The following is a 24763-nucleotide window of genomic DNA, read 5'->3' as shown; positions in this document are numbered from 1 at the left end:
GGGCCCCCAATCAGGTAGGGCTCTAGAAGAGGGTTCGATGGGATGACCCTTCATTCAGAGACACTGGGAGGACCCCCTTGCGCTATTGAACCCCTTCCCAGTTGACTAGGGCTCGACAGAGTTCTCCCGGGGTAGCCCCGCTGCTCCCTCCCTGCTCCCTCTGGCCAGGCAGACAGACACATGGTGGGAGGGAGGGAGGCACGATACCTGCCATTCTTTGCATTCTTCATGGGTGGAGAGCTCAAACAGGGTGACGGCATTGTAGAGCTGCCAGAACTGGAGACAGGGAGACAGGCACCCCTCGCCCATCAGTTTCCCTGCAGGTCCATGCGGAAAAGCCAGGGAGATGGACCAGGCCCGCCCCCTCCCACCCCCCCACCCCCCAGCATCCCAGACCCAAGACGTGGACATCCTTATCCCATGGAACCACAAGTATCTCGGACACAGCAGGTCCCAGATCCTGAGGAAAGGGGGTCCCGGGGGCTACCTGAGGCTTCCTGCCTCTCCTTCAGGGAGAATGCCCCATCCTGTGCCGTGACCACAAGCAGCGGGGAAGCCCTCAGCCCCCCAGGAAGCTGTGGGGTTTGGGCATTTAATGTGTCATTATGGGGAGCTAGGTTTGGGCGATATGTGCATGGATGGGTACCTCATCCCAGATACTGGAGACAGATACCTTATATGAGGGAAGGGAGCCCCAAAGATCTCCTGTTCCCAGGGGTCATCCCTGTCAGTGGTACCCACAAACAGAAGGACTCACATGGCCACAGAAGAGGAAAGGCAGGAGGAAGGTGAGGCCCCGCCACATCCAGGATTGGAACCCTTCTGTAGGGAAGAAGAAAGTACGTGTGTGTGTGTGTGTATGTGTGTGTGTGTGTGTGTATGTGTGGTGTGCACGCACACGCCTGTTTAAAAAAACCATACAGTCTCTCTGCTGTCGAAGCTGACCTCAAACTTCTGGGCTCAAGTGATCTTCCCAATTCAGCCAACCGAGTAGCTGGAACTATTGACAGGCCCTGCCACACCTGGCCTCACACTGTATCACTGTGTATATTACAAAATTCAGAACAGAAAGATAGGCATTCTAGAGGGTAGAGTCGAGGCCCAGCACTGAGGGGCCTAGAACGCTGTCACTACCACACGTGGGGTGGCTGAAACAGCACCCTCCATCAATTATGAGCGGCCAGTGGGTGAAGAATATCAGCTCCCGTTCTGCCGTGTGGAGATCTGACGCCCTTCTGATGCTGTCCCTCCACTGGAGGGAGGTGGACCGATATTGCCAAACCCACCCATTGCCCAGCTACTCACCCACTGTGAGGTCCAGGTGGTTCCTCTCCCCCAGGGCCCGCAGTCTGTAGAGACAGCCCCTCTGGTAATAGTACTGTAGAAACTGAACGCAGCCTGCAGGGGGAGCACAGTACCCGGGCTCAAGGAAAGCATCATACCCTGAAATCCTCTGTCCTTACATGCAGATGGGTGTGGGTGGGCTGGGCAGAGGGGCAGGGCGAGAGCATCCTGGTGACCAGCTTCAATTTTGATTTTAAATAATTTGCCTCAGCTATACATTTATGTGACTGCCTCGATTTTTTAGCAACTGTGTTCCCCCTGCATGGGGCCACTTCTTTTCAGTCTTAAGTTGCCCGCTGCACCCAGGATAATCCCCTACAGCTTGCCTTCTGAGAAGCGTATATCGAGTGCCTACTGCAAAGTCCAGAGGTTTCTAATCTGGTCAGTGCTTTGCTGGGTCATTACATATCTGAGCTGTCTGTGCTCTCAGGGATAAAGCATGGTCGGACCAGAATGGGAGCGAGAGAGCGAGCAGATCTCAGGGAAATCAGGTCCCTCCCACTAAGCCGGGTTCCAGCACTCACTCTGAAAAATGGAGAACGCTAAAAACTGATTTCGAAACTTCTGGTAAATTAGTCCATTAGGCCTGGAAAACAAAAGAAAACAAAAAACAAAACAGAATGGGGGACACGCTGTAAAACCAGGCATTCATCCACACCCCAAAAGGAAGAGAGCATTTCTGTCCTTTGTCCTCAAGCTGACTGGGCCACACCCATCAATCACCCTTTCTAGAATGAAGGGACATCATGGTCACTCTCGTTCCCCATGCTGTTCCCTGTCACCTCTGCCCCAGCCAACAGAAACTACGAACTAGTCCCCAGAAAGCTCCCAGCTGGCTCCGCAGGACCCTGGCAGCTGAGGCCTCCAGCCCAGTTTTCAGTTAACACTTGCTCTCACCACCTGCCAGTCAGTTTTGAGAACCCCCTTCCCCACGTACCAGCCCCTCGCTCTGACTCCAGTGGACGGAGGTCACGGGGAAGACTTACCAAGTCAGCATCACTCCAGACAGGAACGTGGAGACATAATGGTGAGACACCCACCAGCCCTTGATTCTTGGTGAGAAGAGAAAAAGGAAGACACTCAGATGGAGAGACATGCAGGCAGCTCTCAGCTTCCTAGCCTCCATGAGCAGGGGCTGCCCTGTGGCTGAGAAATGGGCCAAACCATACCTCCATTCTTCCTGCACAGGTACATAAACCCAAACAAACTGCTTGCAGATTAGTCCAGGGACCTGCTCTGGTGTCCAGGAGTTTCTGTGACTTACAGGACACATCCTTATCCATACAGGACTCTCCAGCCCCACCTCTTCAGCTCCCCAGCACTGAGATACCCCAAGCCTAGGGTCTATGCTGGACCGAACTAAGTCTCAAACTTCTACGTTGCCGTCTTGACCCCCTCATCCTTCCGGCGTGACTGTGTCTGGTGAGGTTAAGGGGATGCAAGGCAAAGGATGGAGGATCTTTGACCTAGTGTCTCTCTCTGTAAGAGACAGACCAGAAGGAGGGCTATACAGAGCAAAGGATGGGAAGGTAGCACGACAGGAAGGAGGCCCAAGCCTCAAGCTTGGCCAAGCACTGATGATACCTGATGGAGGACGTCCAGCCCCCAGAGCCACAGGAAAGCACTATTTGTTGGTTAAGATGCCCAGTGTGTGTATCCTGGGGCAATAAGAGGTCTTTTGTATACACTGTCCTTAGGCTACCATTTTCTATCCTTGACAGGCTCTGGGGTCCCAATGTGAGTTTCAGATCCAATGTCAATTCCCCCAAAATCCTTTACCTGACTACACTGCCTAGAACATCTCTACAACAGGCACTTTACAATCATATAAGTCTGATCTACCTTTCTTTCTTTCTTTCTTTCTTTCTTTCTTTCTTTCTTTCTTTCTTTCTTTCTTTCTTTCTTTCTTTCTTTCTGTTTTTAAAGATTTATTTATAGCCAGGTGTGGTGGCACACACCTTTAATCCCAGCACTCAGGAGGCAGAGGCAGGCGGATTTCTGAGTTCGAGGCCAGCCTGGTCTACAAAGTGAGTTCCAGGACAGTCAGGGATACACAGAGAAACCCTGTCTCGAAAAAACCAAAAACCAAAAAACAAAAACAAACAAAAGATTTATTTATTTCATATATGTGAGTACACTGTCTCTGTCTTCAGACACACCAAAAGAGGGCATCGAATCCTATTACAGATGGTTGTGAGCCACCATGTGGTTGCTGGGAATTGAACTCAGGACCTCTGGAAAAGCAGCCAGTGCTCTTAACTGCTGAGCCATCTCTCCAGCACACCCCCCTTTTCTTTCTTTTCTTTTCTTTCTTTTTTTTTTTTTTTTGAGACAGGGTTTCTCTGTGTAGCCCTGGCTGTCCTGGAACTCACTGTGTAGACCACGCTGGTCTCGAACTCAGAAATCCACCTGCCTCTGCCTTCCCAAGTGCTGGGATTAAAGGTGTGTGCCACCACGCCCGGCCACTTTTTCTTTCTTTAGACAAGGTCTCACTATGTATAGCTCACTGTGCAGACCATGATGGCCTTGAACTCAAACATACTCAGGTTCTGCCCCGACAAGTGTTGGGATTGTCCATCACATCGGGCTTTTCTTTTTCTTTCTTTTTTTTTTTTTCCTTAATTTTATGTGTATGAGTGTTTTGTTTGCATGATGTCTATGTGCTCTGTGTGTGTGTGTGTGTGTGTGTGTGTGTGTTAGCTAGAAAAGGGTATTGGATTCTGAGGAACTAGAGTCACAGACAGTTGTGAACTTCTGTGTGGGTGCTGGGAGTTGAATCCAGGTCCTCTGAAAGAAGGTAGTGCTCTTATCTGCGGAGTAGCCTCTCCAGCCCTGGCTTCATTTTCTTTATGGTGTTTATTATGTGCGATTGTTTCTCATCTGTCATCTGAGCCTCTTTCCTATACAGTTAGATGCCCCAGAGGAGCAGGGGGGGAAGGGTGTGTCTGTGTTGCTCACCTGTGGCAGTGGAAACAGAGCAGCTGCTTAGTGAATGTGTAATCAACACACATGTGTGTGCACGCACACAGTCACAAGTCCAGCGTTAGCCCATACAGGCACAGATATGACACTACAGTGGCGTCCCCCATATATACCAAGTTTATCTGCTAACCTGTCAAAGATCCAGGCCTGGCTCTGCATGCAGTTAAAAGTTGTAGGGAATCTTACTGTGAGAAACTGGGGCTCCTTCAGCTTGGGGTTCCTGAACCTAGCTGCTATATCCACCTCAGCCTCAGAGCCAGCCCAGAAAAAAGGAGCTGGGTCCTCAAACTTCCAGTGCTTCAGGCCTCCAGCTCGCCTCTGGGAATTGCTCTCCACCACTGTAGCAACCTGCTTTGCCAAAAGCACCCGGGAGCTGTAAGCTCCTTAGAGACCTGGCCATGGGAACCCTCTTCAGAGAGGATTAAGGAGATGGATCCAAGGTGCTATCTCTCCAATCCCAGCACTCAGGAGGCAGAGGCAGGCTGATCTCTCTGAGTTCAAGACCAGCCTGGGTCCATACAATAAGACCCTGTCTCCAAAAAAGAAAAAGAATAAAAAAAAAAAAAGCCAAGGGAAACCTTAAGAACCTGCCATTGGGGGAAGGAGTGGGCGCTAAGACTTTCTTCTCAACAGGAAGAAGAATCGACCACGTGCAGCTGACGTGGCTCTATGTTGCCACCACTCCTGACAGCAGGTAAACACCATGAACGAAACAATGTCTGAGACCTGTGGCTGTTGAGAGAAGTAGCCCAAGGCCAGGCATGGCAACACACGCCTGTAATCCCAACACACAAAGGTTAAGACTTGAGGATATTAAATTCAAGGCCAGTCTGGACAATATATCAAGACCCTGTCTCAAATGTAAAGAAAGGAGCTGGAGAGAGAGCTCAGGGGTAAAGAGGACTTGCTGCTCTTCTAAGGGGCCCAAGTTCAGCTCCTAGGATCCACATTAGGTGTCAATTCGGTGTCTCACAGCCGCCTATAATCCAAGCTCTGGCCGATCCAACACCTTTGGCCTCCATAGCACCCACTTACGGATGGCTCTATACTCCTACACAGGAATGTCACATGTCACAGAGGGGGTCAGGGTAAGCCATGTGCCTCTTTGTCCCCAGCAGTCCTAATGTACCTTCAGCCTTTCAGATTCTAAAGGACTCTGGCCCCAGTTTCTTAACAGTCAAGGCAATTTGCCAGATTTCAGACTTTCCACTTAAGGAGCAACCAAGAGGTCTCGCTGCAACCTCCCGAGAGCTTTGCAAGGCTGTGCCACACTCCTCAGATCTTGGCTGCCCTGAGGCCCCCTTTGTCCTACTCCTGCTAAAGGTCCCCTGAGAGACTCTCTCCTGGTGTGGGAGCAGCTTGGGCTGGATGCAGACCCCGGGCAACAAGCCTGACTGAGCAGGGGCTTTTAATTTCACAGCTCGCTGTGCCCAGAGCCCGGCTCTGACAGATGCCACCAATAAACGGCTGGGCAACAACGGGTAGAACTAGAGATCCACCTTCCTCCCCAGCTTCGCATTCATGAGCACCATCCTCTCCATAGCCCAAGGCTCTGGGCCGGTTCTCTGCATATGTGTTTATGTAACAGTTTTCATTGTAACAGAATTTAGATACTATACGATTCACTGGGTTTAAGTGTTTCCTCCGGGCTGGCAAACCAGCACTAGAATCAATTGTAGACCTTTGTTTCACCTCTACTAGACCTGGATCACTTGGGTGTCACTTTCTAGACCTGTTTGCTATGAAAATGCAGCTTGCAAGGGCATTGTGGGCTCAGGGAAGAGCAGGTACACTTGCGTCTGGAATGTCGGGACAGACAGTACTGGTTGCTGGGCTGTGCGGGGGAGAGCCCACCGCTTCTCCCTGCAGGACACGTTAGCCTGCATTATAAGCAGAGGGTGTACCAGGCGCACTGCTTAGCACCAGGTCGCCTCTGGCTTTTTGCTTTGGATTTTCAGGAGAGCCAGTGGGATGACTTCTGCGGGAAATGTTTGTTCTAAGTCTAGCCCCTAAAACAAAACAAAACAAAAACGAGGGGTGGGGGAGACAAAAAAAAAAAAAACACCAAAAAACAGTGGGAGCCAGGACCATGGCTGGTTCCTTGCAGGCATTCTGACCCAGAGGGGAGGGCTCATTTGCCACCTGTCAATCATCAGCCATTCTGGCTCCCAGGCCTCTGCTTTTTTTTTTTTTTAATTTTTTTTTTAAGATTTATTTATTTATTATATGTAAGTACACTGTAGCTGTCTTCAGACACTCCAGAAGAGGGTGCCAGATCTCGTTACGGATGGTTGTGAGCCACCATGTGGTTGCTGGGATTTGAACTCTGGACCTTTGGAAGAGCAGTCGGGTGCTCTTACCCACTGAGCCATCTCACCAGCCCGGCCTCTGATTTCTTATGGGGCAGCACTTCAACCAGTCAGGGGTTTGAATGGAGAGGAGGAATCTATCTGGACACACAGTTCAGAGCCAGCCCACCACAGTGATTGGCTCAGAAGTCAGCAAGCGACTCAAGCCTAGCCAATCAGAAGTCGGTGTCAAGACTCACCCTGGCTCTGTGGGAATGACAGGGAGATTTCCTGCTCCAATAGCCAGTGGGGCTACTGACATTGCTAGAGCCCCTCTTGCCTCCTTAACCTTCCCAGATAAAGAGCAGTAAACACCCTTCAGATTTAGTCCCTGTTATGTGGGTTTCTGACATTTGCAAAATGAAAGGGAAGGTGGCTGTTTACTAAGCTAATGAGTCACACCAGCTGGGGAAGGTATCAGACTCACACTATATCTCAAAGTAGGACAGTCCCCACCCTCACCCCGACCTGCTTTCCATGACCCCTAGGTACAAAGCAGGAACACGGACAGAGTTTTAGGTTCATGCTTCAAGGAGCCCATCACAGGAGGCCCATGTGGTTCAGGTCTGCTGTTCCAGGACACCTAGGTATCCCCCGCAAAGACCTCTCAGCACTGAAGGGCCCAGAATTCATTCATCTCAGCAAGGCTTATGGAAGGCTTACTGGGTACCAGCCCTGCACAGGCCCTGTGGTGCTTAAGGGGTGGAAGACAGACCAGAGGGATGGCTCAGTGGGAGGGGACCTGCCACCAAGCCTGACAACCTGAATTCAATCACCAGAGCCTTCATGGGGGACTCCCAAGGGCTGCCCTGTACTTCCCACATACACATGGTGGCATGTGCATACCCACAGACTCACAGACCATTAAATAAAGTAAATTTAAAAAAAATGAAGACCCAACTGCATATGCACACCCACCCATATACAGACAATAACCAAATGTAAAAAATAAGATGTATGTAGCTGCAAATGCATGCCTACATATACCTATAAGAAAATAAATATAAAAATTAAGATGAACATGGCTGCATATGCATTTCCCACATACACACAAATAATACATAAGTAGACGATAAAATTAATGTAAAAAAATTAAGATGAATAGAGTTGCCCACCTGCCTTGCTCCGCCTCCCCACAGACTGGCCACAGTTCCTGTCAATCATTCTAGAAGCTAGGGCGCACTGGGTCTATTCCAGGTTCTCCTTCCCTGGGGCTTGAATTCTAGTTCCACTACTGTATAGAATTGTGTAGGAAAACTGCATTTTAAAAAGTTTGTGCCGGGGCAGTGGTGGCGCACACCTTTATAATCCCAGCACTTGGGAGGCAGAGGCAGGTGGATTTCTGAGTTCGAGGCCAGCCTGGTCTACAGAGTGAGTTCCAGGAAAGCCAGGGCTACACAGAGAAACCCTGTCTTAAAAACAAAACAAAACAAAAAACAAAATAAACCAAACACCCCCCCCCCCCAAAATGAAAAGTCTGTGAGTGATCTCTAGAGATAAAGAGTGACTTATCTCAAAATCTCTAACCCAGCGGCGTCTGGAGCCGAGGGGACATGGGGGCAAGGGCAGTGCAGACCCACAGACACAGCAAAAGCAATCATCCCTGTCCCAAGGAACCCAGAAAAGCTCCTGCTAAACTGAAGTAAGTGAGGTGTGGTCTGGAACTCCACCCAGCTGACACCTTAGTGCCCCCGGGTGAGCCTCATCATTCCAGGGGACCCTCTCTTGTAATTCTGTCCCTTTCTCTCCGGTAATGGCTGGTCCACAGCTAAACCTACTAAAGCAAACACAAAAACAAACTAACTACTACCAACATGCTCTCAGTAGTCCTTCGTTATTTGTCTCTCTGTATATCTATGTCTATATATCCATCCATCCACCCATGTGTGCACATGCGTGCATTTGCCCAAGTGCCGAATTCCCTGGAACTAGAGTTACGGGCAGTTGTGAGCTGCCTGATGTGAGTGCTGGAATCCAACTCCAGGTCTCTGCAAGAATAATCCACGCTCTTAACCACTGAGCCATCATCTCTCCCATGGCTCCCCCACCCGCCCCCCATACTCTGAATGTGTTCAACAGAAATAATGAGACTGACAGCAAGCCCCCGGGGACAGGAGGTAACCAGAAAGTCAAAGAAGAAGGGGAGGGAGAAGAGAAGATGGAACTTGGTGTGGTGGCACATGAATTTCATCCCAACATTTAGAAGCCAGAAGAAAGGGGATCTCTGTGAGTTCAAGGCCAGCCTGGTCTATGTAGCTAGTTCCAGGCCAACCAGGGCTACAAAGTGAGACCCTGTTTCAACAACTATCAAAAAAAAAAAAAAAAAAAAAAAAAAAGGCAGGAGGAAGACAGTTGCCAGACATGGTGGTACACATCTGTAACCTCAGCAACTGAGGGGGCTAAAGCAGGGAGAACCCAGTCTGGCAGTCTGGATGACAGTGAAGACTCGGTCTTAAAAGAAAAAGAGCTTCCTGTTCCGGCCACCATCGGAGAGCAGCAGCTACCCCATGGCTGTGGGCCTCACTCAACAAGGGCCACAAGGTGATGAAAAACGTCAGCAAGCCGAGACACAGCCGGTGCCGCGGGCACCTCACCAAGCACACCAAGTTCGTGCCGGACATGATCCAGGAGGTGTGCGGCTTCGCGCCCTGTGAGCGGGGAGCCATGGAGTTGCTCAAAGTGTCCAAGAACAAGCGCACACTCAAGTTCATCAAGAAGAGGGTGGGCACGCACATCCTTGCCAAAAGAAAGTGGGAGGAGCTGAGCAAAGTGCTGACAGCCATGAGGAAGGCAGCGGCCAAGAAGGATTAATGAACCCTCCCCCAATAAAAGATGGTTCCTAAAAAAAAAAGGAAACAAACAAATAAAATGGGAGTGGGGGTGAGATGTGAAGGACTCATTCATGGCCCAGGTTGTACGTGGAGATGGCTTCGTTGGCACAGACAGACAGACAGGACAAGGGATGAGGATTGCTTGAGAGACACTGACTTCATCCACCTGCTACAGGCTATGTCCCTAAGCACTGCTGTGCCCCTGGTGGGACAGCAGATCTGGTCCTTACCTCTTGGCTCAGTGTTCAGGGTGAGAACACGCAGGGCAAGAAGCTGCCGCAAGAGACAACCCAGGTGTCACATGGCTTTGGAGGGTGGTTGGCAGATGATGTCCCAGGTTCCCAGTTTTGGGCGTTGGGAAGGGGTGACTTTAGTTGTCCCAGAACTAGCTCTGTAGACCAGGCTGGCCTCGAACTCAGAGATCCGCCTGCCTCTGCCTCCCGAGTGCTGGGATTTAAGGCGTGCGCCACCAGGCCCAGTGGAAGGGCTCAGCTCTAACTCTTACTCTTGCCTCTCTCTCTTGCCCTCTTGCTCCCCCTCTCTCTGCATTCCCTTCCCCCTCTCCACATGGCCATGGCCAGCCTCTACTTCTCTACTCTCCCTCTCTCTGCCTTTCTCAGCATCTACTACCCTTCTAGCTCCCCTTCCATAATCTCAGGCTCGCCCTGAAAAAGTGGGGTAAGGTTTCACTCAGCAGGACTCTCCACCATGACAATAAGTGCCTTAAAACAAACTAAACAAAAAACCAACCAACCAACCAACCCTCAGCTCCAGGCTGATCCTCAGTGGTCTTTAGGAGAGTGGGGCCAACAGGATGGCCTCAGGGACAGGGCACTTGCCTCCAGGCCTAACCAACCTAAGCTTAGTTCCCAGGAAAGAAGTGAGAGCCACAAGCTATTCTTAGCCCTCCACGCTGGCCCTGCCTGAGGTAAAGGAGTAATTTTTAAATGGAAGTAGGGAAGGAAATAGGAAGTTAAGGGACTTTTAGAAAACAGGTCCTATGGTGGCAAGTTGTGGATTTTGTTTTTTCTTTTTTGAGACAGGATCTCACTATGTGTAGCCCTGGCAGACCTGAAATTCACAAGAGATCCACCTGCCTCTGCCTCCGCAGTGCTGGGAGTAAAGGTGTGTACTACTGCTCTTAGCATATTAAGGATCTTTTAAAAATATCTTATGTGTATTTATCTATCATAGGTGAGAATGTGTGGAGGGCAGGGAAAAACAAAAAACCTTTATGGCTTTATGGTTGGTTTTCTCCTGCTACTTTGTGAGTCCCAGGAACAGGTCAGGTGGTCAGGCTTGTGATAAGAGCCTTTGCCCACCACAATCGTGCCAGCTGTAGATGTTGGGAACCAAACATGGGTCGTCCTCTGCAGGAGTAGAAAATGCTCCTAACTGCTGGGCCATCTCTCCAGTCCCCAAGTCATGGATCCTGACTGGATTCCAGGACTCTGAGACAGGCAGAGCTGATAGAAGATGAAGGTAGCTTCCTGAATTCAGGACCATTGGGGATCTCCTTATGCCTAGATTCAGACACTGACAATGAGACACGGTGACTCTCCCAAAGGACAATGAAACAGTCCAGAGAGGGACCATGGCCTGTCTGGTGTTCCAGAGCTGCTCAGAGACACCCTGGGATCCCCTGGGAAACTACAAGGCAGGGTTTCCATAAGACCCTCATCTCTTGTGCAAGACATTCAGCTCCTTTCACCAAAGTCCATTCATCCCGACAGTAACAGTGTTCCTCTGGGGCCCCACCCCACTCCCGACACTTGCATCTGTGTTGCTGATGGATCTAGAAGGTGAGGCCATTATCAAAGACCTCCAAGCCTCAGACCCATGAGGAAATGGCAAATCCATCCTGGGCTAGGCTCAGAGAAATTGCAAAGCCTTCTTTCCTAGTCCAACTACAAAAGATGATAGTATATGCAAGAAATATCTATTGTAGCTTTCTCCCCTCCCGACACCTCCAGCCTGGGCATGGGCATTTACAGATTGAAGACTGTGTCGTCCCGTGTCCCCCCCCCCCCCGCCCCCCGCAGACACTGTTCCTCTTGAGATCAGCTAAACCTGTCTCCTTGGTCCAGCTGTATGCAATAACCACATATCTGTGTTCAACTCTATGTTAAAACACACTGAGCAGGGCTGGTGAGATGGCTCAGTGGGTAAGAGCACCCGACTGCTCTTCCGAAGGTCCAGAGTTCAAATCCCAGCAACCACATGGTGGCTCACAACCATCCGTAACGAGATCTGGTGCCCTCTTCTGGAGTGTCTGAAGACAGCTACAGTGTACTTACATATAATAAATAAATAAATCTAAAAAAAAACAAAAACAAAAAAAAAAACCACTGAGCTTCTGGGGTGCTACAGGTTCTCCATCAGAGAGCCCTGTCCACCTGAACCCAGTTGTTTCTGCTTGTCTATGTGTCTGTCTGTCTGTCCATGTGACTGTCTTTGTCTATTCTTCATTCCCTCAGCATCCCATTCAGTTCCCTGGAACTGTGATAACTGTGGCACTCGAGCCTGGCCAATCACAGCCTTCCATTCTCTGGCAACAAGGACTGGTTCAGAGACAGGGATGCGGTCCAGCCAGTGCCTGCTCCCGGCCAATGGAGCAACGGTGGTAAGACTCTTGGCAGAAAGAAAACATACCCTGTTTGCTAGGAGTGATGGCATAAGCCCAGGGCTATTGGATCACCTTATATAGAGCCCAAGAATAGACAGTACTGAGTGGAAGGGTGAAGGATGAGAGAGTGTCTGAGACCTTGAAAGCACCTGAGATCAGTCCCAGTGAACCTCCTGTATTTTTATGAGATGACAGATTTCTAACAGTAAATCAGCCTGACTTGGAGTTTCTGTCACTTGTCACCAAGAGACTGACCATAAAGTGGACGTTATTATGACCACGGTATCAGGCATGGTCTCTTCCACCCTGGATGTCAGCATCCCTGGTTCCCTGTTCCTCCAACCGACTGTCCGTCCCCACAGGCCACGCCTCTAGTTACCTGGAACCATTGCTGATGAGGATGCTCTCTCGAATGGTCAAGGTGCAGTAATACCACACGAGCAGGAAGTTGAAGACTTCATCGGTCACCCTGGTTGGAAGAAACGTCCCCCAGGGAACAGTCTGAGCTCTCCACTCACTGAGAGGACAGCCAGGACCAGACCTGCCCAGTGTTCGCATCAGTTTACAACAAGGGTGTTTCCCTTGCCTGTGCCCGGACCCTAGGCCATCTCTACCTGGCCCCATCTACATCCCAAGACCTAGCAGAGGCTCCTTCCCTAGCCCTCCAGCCCACACGGCAACCGGAGTGCAACAGGTCTAAGCTGTACAACACCAGTGATTGAGGAAAGCGATGAGAGGCTTGGAAGAGCGTTCTTGGAACTCAGAGCCAGCAAGGTCCAACAACATCCTGACCTCTCACTTCAGTCTCCAGAGTGGCGACAGACCATGTTGCTGTTATGTTCTCTAGTTGGCAAAACCTCACTAGAGAGATCTTAGGAGACTCGTGGATAAGCAGAGGGGAGAGAAATAGGAAAATGCCCAGGCTCTAGGGTGAAGTTCAAACACTGGATCAGAACACGATATACCACAGGTTGCCCTGGGAGGAACCCAGAGGCCTCAGTGTAAGGGCCTGTGACGGCACCCCAAGATGCCAACTCTCTTCAGGAGGGGCAGAGGAGCAGGCATTGCTGGTGTGCACAGCCTTTGCCCTCGGGAGCAAGAGCCAGGTAGTGGCAGCAGGCAGGCATGGACTAAGAGCCTGCAAGGACCTTTGTTGGGAAATTCAAGTAGCCGGGACAGCAGCTGGACTCTCTCGGCAAAGTTCACGGCAGGAAATAAACCCTTGATATTTAGGCCAAATGCCTAAACCATACTTGGCTGCCTCCCCGCTTACAGCAGAAAACCCAAGCAGAGAAGGGAATGGACCAGACCCTCCTGGTGGTATATGGTTCCTTCCTTCACCCTCAGCTCAGCACTGTCTGCTCTCCCTCTCTCTCTGTTCTGTCAGTGATGGGCAGACACTGGAAACTATCACATAGTGAATGGCTATAACCCCATGAGGTGCGGCTTCTTGCCACTGCCTGACAAATGGAGAGGTTGGGGACCCCATAGGGATCTGCCCACAGATACAACCATCCTGCCTCAAGGCCAGGATGTAAGTCCAGATAGCCTAGGCTCGCTCTTCTTGTTTTTCGAGCATCAATCTTTCTATGTATCAACTGTCTTATATATCCCAAGCTGGCCTCCAATTCTCCCACAGTCAATGATGACCTTGAACTTCCGATCCTCCTGCCTCCACTCTCTGAGAGGTGGGACTACAGGGGTGTACCGCCACACCTGGTTTATTCAGTGCCAAAGACTGAACCAAGGCCTGCTTGCATACAAGCAAGCACCCTACCAACAAACAGGGTTACATCCTCAGCCCTACTGATTTATTTATTTTGTAACTGAGATATAATTCACACACCATAAAAAATTCCCTTTTAGAGGTAGGAGGATTTCTGAGTTCGAGGCCAGCCTGGTCTACAGAGTGAGTTCCAGGACAACCAGGGCTACACAGAGAAACCCTGTCTCGAAAAACAAAACAAAACAATTCCCTTTTAAAGTATATCATTTGAAGGCTGGGTAGCACAGGCCTTTAATTCCAGTACTTAATCACTGTGAATTCTGGGTCACTTGGTCTACAGTGTGAGTTCCAGACCAGCCAGGGCTACACAGAGACCCTCTATCAAAGCAAGCAATGAATCAATATTTAAAAAGCATGTAGTTTGGTATCTCTTATTCATTCTGTAATACTGCTGACTAATTACAGAGAATTCCAGCATTCTCAAAAATAAAATAAAATAAAATAAAATACTATAAAATACTGGTGCCCTTGAATTGCTATTCCCCATTCCTGCGTCCCCTGGCAAGTTCTGCCCCACTATGTGTCTCTCTGAACCGCTCACTCTGGACATTTCGTACCAATGCACATGTATAATACATGTGCCTGTGTCCCTGTGTTCTTTCACTTAGCATGATGCTGTCAAAGCTCATCCATGCTGTGGCATGTCAGTGCTGTGCTCCACGCTGAGGCTGTGTCACATCCCACAAACCACACTAGACTCCGCCCACTACTCCATCATGAGGCCCTGCCAGGCAGCAGCTATTCCATAAGGCTTGCTATATGGATACAGGGTGGGCAGGGATGCTGTTTCCTGGCAGAACTGCTCCCTCCCCAGCCTACAGCAGCTCCGGGTTAGGGAAACAGAAGACTGCCTCCCTGAGGACCCCCCTCCTCGTGCCCTCGTGCCTTCCCTCACACACACCACTGCGCCCCATTACCTGTAATGAAGGACAAATCGACACGCCACAGCACCCAGAAGAAGGATTATGGTCAGGTAGAGCTTAAACTTCTCATACTCATCCTTGTAAGCAAACCTGCCATGACAGACACCCCAGAGGTGGTCTCAGATCGCTGCCATCCCGCTGGGCACCGCCAGCCCCTAGCCCTGCCTCTGATGCCATATCCTGTCCATTGATCTGCAGGGGAACCTGGCCTTCAACCGGTGATGTCTAGTGAGGGAAAGGGGACCGACTACAAAAGGGCCCTGTCCCTGGGCTTTGAGGCCGTGTTGGGGACGGACAAGGGTCACAGACAAGTTTTCTTTACCCTTACCTAAAGATTACAGCAAAAACTAGGGCTAAGGGCAGCTGGAAATGTCACCTAGATTTGGTTGGACAGGGCTCTGTTCCTCAGGACAAACGCTGGGATAAGATTTAGGATAGAGTCAATGTCGCTCTCATGGAAAAGAGCACGGTCCTATCCACAAACAGACTGACTCTGTGAAAGTAAGAAAGGAGAGGTTTCCCCAAGGGCTCCCCCACTGAGGTGGGCAGGGTCAGAAAGCCAGAGAGTCTCGACTGCTAACAAGTTCTGATCCATGCAGAAACCCCAGCTTCAAACCTTATCCCCGAGTAAGAGTCAGTCGGGATCCGGGCACACTCACTTGGCCTGATTGCTGAGGAGGGTCACGTTCACGTTGCCAAGAACCAGATTCAAGTAGAGCCTGGAAGGAAAGACCTGTGAGGGCACAACCAACACTTTTCACGCTTAGTGAATGCTCGCTGAGCATCTCACAGCAAAAACACAAAAACAAAAACAAAAACAAAAACAGGAGGCTAAGCGGGTGGTCAAGTGGGCCCCACAACAGCTGACAACAGCGGTTAGCTATGGACGAAGCATGGTAACTACATACAAGACAGTATGCCCATCTGTCTCCCCCACTGAAGCTACCTAACAGGCCTCATCTCCCAGCCTCCTTTGCAGCTAGATGTAAGCGTGTCAGTAACCGGTAGCCCAAGGATGACTAACCTACAGCTAAAGAGTCAAGGACAATTATTCAACATCCAAGTCTATTCTCATGAGCGCACTCACTCTCTCTCTCTCTCTCTCTCTCTCTCTCTCTCTCTCTCTCACACACACACACACACACACACACACACACACACACACAAACAATCTAACCCAATGAAAACCCACCCTAGGTTTTTAAATCCTCAAGACCACAGAGGAACCAGTTTTTTTTTTTTTTTTTTTTCCTGTTAGAATGGGTAGGCAGGTAGAAGTAAGCCTAGCAAGCTGGGCGTGGGGGTGAGGGTGGGTGACAGCTTATAGAAAAAGCCTGCCCATGAATAGAATAAATGTACACAATGGAAAAGACAGTTAAAAAGAAAGCTCAGAGAGAGGCGGGATCTAACAGCATCTAAGTGGTTGGATCTATCCATACCTGGTCCATATTTGTACTAATTCCTAGCTACAAATTCCTCATTTCTTAAGCAACCTTGAGTTGTCTAGCTGTGCAACACAGGCTCCTAACTAACGCAATATCCCCAAAAGGCTTCGGAGAGAAAAGCTTGGGAAAAAGAGCCCGAGCAACACACTGCTAGAGGGTCTCCGGTGATGGAGGGGATGCTGTTAAATGGGCTGCTGACTAACTTGGGAAGTGTTTAGTCCAAATACAGAGAAACAGGCGAAAAGGAGGGATGGGTGATAATGTCCCAGGGCTACCGGACACTACGCATCTGACTGAGGCTCACAAGCAACCTTTCCTCAGGAAAGACCTGACTCCACGCCACGCCGGGCTGAACCCTGCTTCAAAAGTAAAAGTAAGTCAGGGCAGAGTGTGGCACACACCTGTAATTCCAGCACTCCAGAGGCAGAGGCAGGAGGACCACGTCGAGTTCAAGGGCAGCTTGGTCTACAAGGGAGTTCCAGGCTACCCAGAGCAAAAATAATGAGGCCCTACCTAAAAGGATTTAAAAAACAAACACATAAACAGATCTGGGATGGAGCTGAGTCTAGAACATGGCCTAGTGTCTTAGGGTGCCCTGGTTCTAATCCCTGAGGGAAACAAAGCGGGGGGAGGGGCACTTCAGCGTAACACAGCAGACTGTTGAGGATAAAGTCATTGCTGCTATGGGCACGTCCAGGACAATATCGGGCATGCAAAATGCACTCACTACATGTTGGTTCTCCTGAGAGAGAACACTTTCCTTCTACCCCAGATGCCACACACAGGTACCAGGTGCCAGCACAAAAAAGTTGCCCTAGAGGACATCACTCCCAGCCACAGGGGAAGGACCATAGCTCCTCCTAGAATGGGAGGAACAGGGACCAAAGTGCCCCCCACATACACCATGTCTTGTTCTCCCCTGGCCGGTGACTCTCACACTCCAGAAGGGAGTGGGGGGGCCTGCAGCAGAAAACCAGAGGGCTCGTACCCATTCTTCTTCGGTAGGTAGGCCTCCATGTCGAAGAAGACATTCTGTCGTTCCTTAATGTTGGCGGTCATCTGTTGGATGAGCGCCGCCTCCTCATGGCTGGAATGGCGCTTGTACCTGTAATGGGAGTGATGCTGAGCTCCTGTAGCCAGAGACCTTGGTGGTGTCCTTCAATCTCTGCCTCCCTTCCTGTACCCGACAGATAAGGATGGCATTGTGGTACATCACAAACAGTAGCTATGTAAAGGTCACATAAGTAGACGCAGAGAAGCGTCTGGAATGGTACTCAGCACACAGTAGCTGGCTAAGCTGTGCCGCTAAGCTCTTTTCTGCAATTGTAACAGAACTCGAAGACTCCTAAGAGGACCGACTGAAAGGCAGGAGACGGTATTAGCCGCCCGCTGGCCCATCAAGGTCTTCCTGTTGCCCTTTGGAGAGAGGCGACTCTCAAAACTAGAGAAGTTGAAGGTGGGTACGGTGGCGCGTGCTTGTAAACCCAACACTCAGGAGGCAGGGGTAAGCTGGGGGTGGTGGCTCATGCTTGTAAACCCAACACTCAGGAGGCAGGGGTAAGCTGGGCGTGGTGGCGCGTGCTTTTAATCCTAGCACTCAAGAGGCAGAGGCAGGTGGATCTCTGGGTTGAAAGTCAGCCTGGTCTACAGAGCGAGTTTTAAGGCAGCCAGGGCTACAGAGAAACTGGCTCAAAAAACCTAGATAGATAGATGGATGGATGGATGGATGGATGGGTGGATAGTGTAGACAGACAAAGATGATAGATATAGATGGATGGATAGATGGATCAAGGGATAGATAGATTAATAATAATAATAACAACAATAGGAAGAGGAAGAAGCAGCAGAGACTTGGGAGGTAGAGGCAGAACTGAGAGCTCAGGTCATGCTTGGATATAGCCAATGTGAGGCCAGCTTGGGCTACATGAGACCCTGTCTTCAAAAATCAAGAAGAAGAGAAGCATATTGGGATAGCCCACGCCCTGGAACAGGAGGATTCCTCGGTCTAGGGCCCTAACTCATGGGTCAGCCTACCACAGCCAATGCTTGTGGTGTAGCCGAACAGTGTCCACAGATAGTCCAGGTGTCACAGCAGGGCTGGGGAGCTCTACTGGTATTGATTGGGGTTCTGTTGGGCACCCACAGTGTCTAAACAGTCAGACCTGCAGACAATTATTAATATGACTAAGACGGAAAGCCCCAGATTCCTCCTCCGTCAGGAAGACTGGAGGGTCAAAGCTCAGCTCATGGATGGACACCTAACTGACTGACTTCAGTGGCCGTGAGAGCAAAGCCAACCTAGGGAAAAGCAGGACTCAGAGGAAAAAACCAGAGTCCTACAAACACACTCTGACCCCTAGATCCAGTGATGCCTGAAGCCACCTCTGCTTTGTTTTTTTTTTCCCCACTAAAAATTTCCATTTTCTTCTTAAGCCAGTTTGGAGTTGGGTTTCTGTCCTTTTATAACGAGGGGAGGGCTGGGGGTGTGGCTCCATTGGTAGAGTGAACTCGGCAAAGCTAGCACCGAGTGAAGCAGATGCGGTGGCGGACATCTGTAATCCCAACCTGGGGTGGGGGGGTGGGAGGGTTGGGGAAGGAGGAAGGTCAGAAACTCAAAGTCACGCTCAGCTCCCGATGGAGACCCTGGGGGAGCTCTCAAGCCCCGCCCCCTTACCTCTGGAGTGTGTGCTTCAGGTCCTTCAGGTGCCTCTTCTGCTTGCTGATGGAGGTGCTGCACAGCGTCTGCAGGGAGGTCAGCTCCTCCAGCTTCTGCTTATAGATCCTGTGTGTCTCCTGGAGGACGAAGCAGCACAGGGAGAGCATGAACCTCAGACATGACAGGAGAGGTCGGGGGGGGGGGGGGGGACTGCTATAATGATACGGCTATCAAGGATGACGCTTTGAAAATTAGGACTGACTGGCTGAGGGAGGCGGCAGGACACAGCAGCTGTGGGTTAAGTGTCGGGTTTTCCCCAAGTGCTACTCCTAATATTTTTTAAAGAATATTTATTTATTTATTTGTTTAATGTACAAGAGAACACTGTAGCTATCTTCACACACACCAGAAGAGGGCATCGGATCCCATTACAGATGGTTGTGAGCCACCATGTGGCTGCTGGGAATTGAACTGGACCTCTGGAAGAGCAGTCAGTGTTCTTAAACACTGAGCCATCTCTCCAGTCCCACCCTCCCACTCTCCTTTTTAAAGATAAGAGTCTCTCTATATAACCTTGGCTGTCCTAGAAGTCACTGTGTTGGCTGGGCAATGGTGGCCCACACCTTGAATCCCCAGCAATCAAGAGGCAGAAGCAGGCAGATTTCTAAGTTTGAGGCCAGCTTGGTGTACAGACTGAGTTCCAGGACAGGCAGGGCTACACAGAGAAACCCTGTCTCGAAAAACAAAACAAGCCAGGCTGTGGTGGCGCACGCCTTTAATCCCAGCACTTGGGAGGCAGAGGCAGGTGGATTTCTGAGTTCGAGGCCAGCCTGGTCTACAGAGTGAGTTCCGGGACAGCCAGGGCTACACAGAGAAACCCTGTCTCGAAAAACCAAACCAAACAAAACAAAAAGTCATTCAGTCCTTGAACACACCGAGATTCCCCCAGCCTCTGCCTCCCGAGTGCTGGGATTAACAGCATGTGCCCATCTCATTCTTCCTTACATTAACCAAACATGGTATAGAAGGGTTGCTATGTCCCGTGTGTGTGTGTGTGTGTGTGTGTGTGTGTGTGTGTGTGTCTGTCTGTCTGTCTATTTGTCTGAGGACTGAGAACACTGTCTTGTACATTCTAGGTACATTTTCGACACCCTCAGCCTCCTTGCCAATTCTTCCTTCTTGATTTTGTGAAGCTGGCTTCCAGGCATCCCAGGATGATGTTGAACTCATAGCTGAGGATGAACTTAGACTTTGGAGTCTTCTGCCGCTACCTCCTGAGGGTGAGGCTTACAGCCACGTGTCAACACAGCCTGCCTACGTGGTACTGGGAATCAACCCCAGGGCTTTGTGCACACTAGGCATACACACTGAGCTATATCCCCAGCCTACCCCTTGTCAGTTCTTATTGCCTACATGGTTTGGAAGAAAGCAAGGGGGCCAGGTCCAGTGGTCACGTGTCCAGTCTCAGCCAATCATTATTCTCTAGACTCCTGATTGGTTCAGAAGCAAACACATGGTTCCTACTGGCCCAATGAGAGCCAATCCTGGAACTCTAGAGAAAAGGGTTAGATGAAAGATGCTTCTGTCCCCCAGATATGCTTACTGGGTAGAACCCAGTCCTCTGGTCCTAGAGGATTAAACAGGGGAAGAGAGTCAGAAGTGATAAGATGAAATTCTCATAGCATCTGCGATGACAAGGGTTTGCTGTCCAAAGGTGCACGTGCTGGGTCTTCAATGCCATGGTATTGAGGTGTACTGGGATCTTTACGAGCAAGGAACACGTGAGAGGTGACTATGGGACAAGGGTTGGTTGGCTAAGTCTCATGGGACCAGATCAGTGTTCACAAGAACAGACTGATATTAAGTCGGGTGTTCCTCCCTCAGTCAGTGTCTGTGTCTGTCTGTCTGTCTGTCTGTCTGTCTGTCTGTCTCTCTCTCTCTCTCTCTCTCTCTCTCTCTCTCCCTCTCTCTCTCTCTCTCTCTTTTTCCCGAGACAGGGTTTCTCTGAGTAGCCCTGGCTGTCCTGGAACTCACTCTGTAGACCAAGCTGGCCTCAAACACAGAAATCCGCCTGCCTCTGCCTCCCAAGTGCTGGGGTTAAAGGCGTGCGCCACCACTGCCCGGCTCCTCCCTCGGTCTCTTAGCGCATGCTCTTCTATATGCACCGCTTGTCCACAACTTTGATCATGTTCCATATTATCTACCATATGCACATAGTGACCCTTGCCAGACGTTGTCCCTGAGCTGGATTCAGCCTTCAGAACCGTAAGCCAAGGCACTTTTCCTTACACAGTCTCCAGTATTTATGGTGACAACATGACATGGATTCCGGTTCTTGGGCTTGCCTCGTGGGTTGTATAAACCGCAAGCTCTTTCCTACTAACACTTCACTCTGGGTTTCTGACCTCCGCTTGAAAAGCTCCTCTAGGGAGGAGTCCCTAGAAGCCGTCTTCCCTTACCCAGTCAACATCACTCAATAAACTTGGTATTTCATTCTTGGAAATAACCCTTCTGACTCATACAAGAGGCTTATCCCGATGCTGGGAGAGAGGAACACAGTAAGTTCTCAAATTGCTGCCACACTCGGCTTCCAATACATAATGACCATGGAGGGGCGGGAGCCGACAGGAGGACACAGATCAGTGAAAGGTGGACAGAAGCACACTTAGCAAAGGGGGAAAGGAGCAGGTACGAAGTAGAGTCTAAACTATTATGTCTGCCAGGCAAGAGAGGAAGTTAAAGCAGAAAATTAGGAAGAAGTGAAGGAAGAAAAATAAAAAACAGGACAGGAATGATGGGCATACGTTCAGCCCCAGCTCTCAGGGGGCAGGGCGGGGGCAGGGGCAGGGGCAGGGGGATCATCACTAGTTCAAGCCAAGCTTGGTCTATATAGCAGATTGTAGGCCAGACAGGACTGCATAGTGAGACTGCATCTCAAAAAAGCAATAAATAAATTAATAAATAAAAGGGGGGAGGAGAGAACTATTAGCAATGATATCCAAGAATGCATAAGCCAGTCACCCTGGACCATTAATTTGCAAAGGAGCGGGGCAGAGCTGGCAGCCCCCTCTCCTTCCAGGGCCTCTCAGAGAGGAAAATTAAGTTTTCCCAATAGGCTTATTCATCCTAAAATGATTTCAAGCTTGCAGAATTTCCAAAGCCGTGTGAAGAACGCCACACTCTAGAGTATCCCCTCCCCCACCCCACCCTCCATAACAGGCATCTCTCAGGATGCGCTATCTCCTGTGCGCGTACCCATCTTTTTCTCTATCAGGTATCAGGGACCTGCAGGCAGAGCCTGCCGTCCAAGCCTGTGGAGGCTGTAAGGCAGAAGTGGGTATTGGAGGGTTGAAAATTATAAAAGTTTTAAAACCTCCCAAGCCCTGCGAACATTACATACAGGTCACTGGAATTGCAGCAGACACACGCGCCGTTTTTACTCCTGCTCCATCGCGCATGCTCGGTGCTGCAGCAGCCGAGCGAGGGGCATTGACATAGACTGTATGGCCCTTTGCCAAGGAAGTTTGCCCACCCTTGTGCTGACCCATTAGGGAGTCGGCCATAACCATGGTACTTCTCAGTTGAGCATCAGAGTGCATCAGTTGGCATCAATGGTATCTGCTACAGTCAGATGCAGTTACTGAGCCTTGATATATGTAACCTGAGGCTTTTGTCAAAGACACCACACGGCTCACACGTGCCAACTGCCTTCGTTAAATGTTTTCAGTTACATTTAGCTGTTTATTCATGACTTGCCACAGTGCACTCGAGGAGGTCAGAGGGCAGTGTGCAGGTGGAGTGGTTCTGTCCTTCCATCAGGTGGGTCCCCATGATAGAACTCGGGCAGCTGTCAGGCTTGGCATCTTATCTGCTGAGCCACCTCTCAGCCCACAGTTTCTTTTGCCAAATTTGTCCCTCAGATCTCAGATCCCATTCAATTTTATGCTGAGTATTCGCACCAGCATGTGAGTATGTGTGTGTGTTTCTTTAACCTAGAACTTCAACTTTTGAACTCCTCTGCCTCCTGAGTGCTGGGCTTAAAGGCTTAAGCCACCCACTGCCTGGCCTGAATTGACATCTTTCAAGTCCATTTCTATCATTGAGAGAAAGTCTCTCAACCTGGGCTCAACCTGATGCTTCCAAGTGGGCCTGGATCTGATGACAGGTGCTAGGAGCTTCCTGTCAGGAGGGACATGGTATCCGTGACGTCAGCCTGGAGTGCTTGGTAAAGGTGTCCTTCCAAGGATCTACTGTAGAGTGATCAACTTTTTTTTTAAATATTTATTATATACTGTACACTGTAGCTGTCCTCAGACACACCAGATGAGAGCATCAGATCTCATTACAGATGGTTGTCAGCCACCATGTGGTTGCTGGGAATTGAACCCAGGACCTCTGGAAGAGCAGCCAGTGCTCTTAACCTCTGAGCCATCTCTCCAGCACCCAAATGATCAACTTTTGCTATTTGTAATTAGTAAGTTTTCTGGGGACTGAGCGGGTAGCACAGTTAAGTGCCTGCCTGCCTTGCACATGGGAAGCCCAGCAACAGAAATGATAGATACAATGAAATAAGTTCTTGGAGGGAGAAAGACCCCAGTGGGGATGGAAGAGTTTCTGATACTTCCAAGGTGTGGGTAACAAAGGAAAGGCTCCAAGATGTCAGGGTGAAGGCGGGGCCCAGATAGCTCTCTATAAGGCGGGGCCTTCACAAAAGGGCTGCAGCATGATAAAAGGCAGCACAGCCTCCTAGCACTCTGTGGTGTCAGGTTCTCTACCATGGAGAGATAAGACAAAGCTTCGAACTCAGCAGCCAGATGCTGGCCAGGCCCCTCTTCAGTGTGAATTAATATTTAATTTCACAAGTCAAACATTATCCTTGTTAAAAATTAAAATGCCACATGCGGCTGTGGTCGTCTCTAAATAGTCCCTTGATCCAGTGGTTCCCAAGCTGTGGGTCTTGAGTCTTCTGAAGTCACATGTTAGATACGCACATCGAGTATTTATGTTATGATTCATGAACAGTAGCAAAATTACAATCGTTAGGAGCCATGGCAATAACTTTATGGTCGGGGGTCACTACAGTCTGAGGAACAGCATTGAAGAGTCACTGCATTAGGAAGGGAGAGCACCACTGCCATCAGTTTCCTTCGCCAGAAGCCAAGGCTGCTGCCAGCTTCTCCCTTTTGCTTTTGAGGCAGGGTCGTACTGGATGACGTCACTGCATGCCTAGCCCAGGTTGGCCTTGAACTCAAGCAGGGCTCCCCCTTTGCCTCCCAAGTGCAGGAGGATAGACATGTACTACTGCGCTCAGCTGCGGACTTCATCTTCTAGCCATTTCTGCACCCATGTTCTTCCCAGTTGTAATCTGTGTGTCTGCATGTCTACCGTCTTCCTTTCTTTAAAAAAAATACGCTGTGTGTGATGCCTTGTGTTGGATGCCCAGCACCAAAACGAAGTACTTTATTGTATGGCTGACATACAAAGAAAACAGCAAACAATTTAATGTCTACAAGGAGACTAGAGTGTAGTAGATTAGTGTACAGCCATGAGACCACTCCCCACAGTCTGATCCTGCCCTGCCCCTCCAAAGGTCTCCTCTCGCCCTCTTGCTATTTACTCCTGTGTAAAAGAACATTCAAGGCAGGAATGTTGGGGAACCTGTGTGATCCCAGCGCTTAGAGGGTAGAGGTGAGATACCGCAAGCTTGAGGTTTCGTCTGGTCTGTTTAGTAAGTTCCAGGCCAGCCAGGGCTACAGACAGATAGGGGTAGGTAGAGGGAGAAAATGAATAATTGACATAAAAGCTACCCTCTTGGTAATTTT

The 24763-nt window shown here is 49.9% G+C and overlaps 1 protein-coding gene and 1 pseudogene across 2 annotated transcripts in view; one reads left to right on the top strand and one right to left on the bottom strand.

Moving 5' to 3' along the window:
• Nucleotides 1-24763, bottom strand: part of Tmem120b (transmembrane protein 120B) — a 42312-nt gene that overhangs the window by 1729 nt on the left and 15820 nt on the right. Inside the window, exons 2-11 of one of the 2 annotated variants that reach the window (XR_003836682.2) lie at nt 18960-19078; nt 17274-17390; nt 15500-15559; nt 14835-14930; nt 12511-12600; nt 2331-2396; nt 1869-1930; nt 1306-1398; nt 758-822; nt 208-317 (exon numbers count right to left, since the gene is read on the bottom strand). Coding sequence is in view for 1 of the 2 variants with exons in the window: in XM_021162847.2 (XP_021018506.1) it covers nt 208-276; nt 758-822; nt 1306-1398; nt 1869-1930; nt 2331-2396; nt 12511-12600; nt 14835-14930; nt 15500-15559; nt 17274-17390; nt 18960-19078 (837 nt within the window). In the remaining variant the exon portion in view is untranslated. The remainder of the gene's footprint in view (nt 1-207; nt 318-757; nt 823-1305; nt 1399-1868; nt 1931-2330; nt 2397-12510; nt 12601-14834; nt 14931-15499; nt 15560-17273; nt 17391-18959; nt 19079-24763) is intronic. The other variant, XM_021162847.2, reaches the window with a different exon arrangement.
• LOC110294093 (large ribosomal subunit protein eL36 pseudogene) lies at nt 9182-9958 on the top strand (annotated as a pseudogene).

The sequence above is a fragment of the Mus caroli genome, unplaced genomic scaffold (genome assembly GCF_978045245.1).
Source record: "Mus caroli unplaced genomic scaffold, Mus_caroli_1 scaffold_4, whole genome shotgun sequence".
NCBI classification, from domain to species: Eukaryota; Metazoa; Chordata; class Mammalia; order Rodentia; family Muridae; genus Mus; species Mus caroli.
Note: the sequence above shows the minus strand (reverse complement) of the source record. Positions and strands in the feature narration are given on the sequence as shown.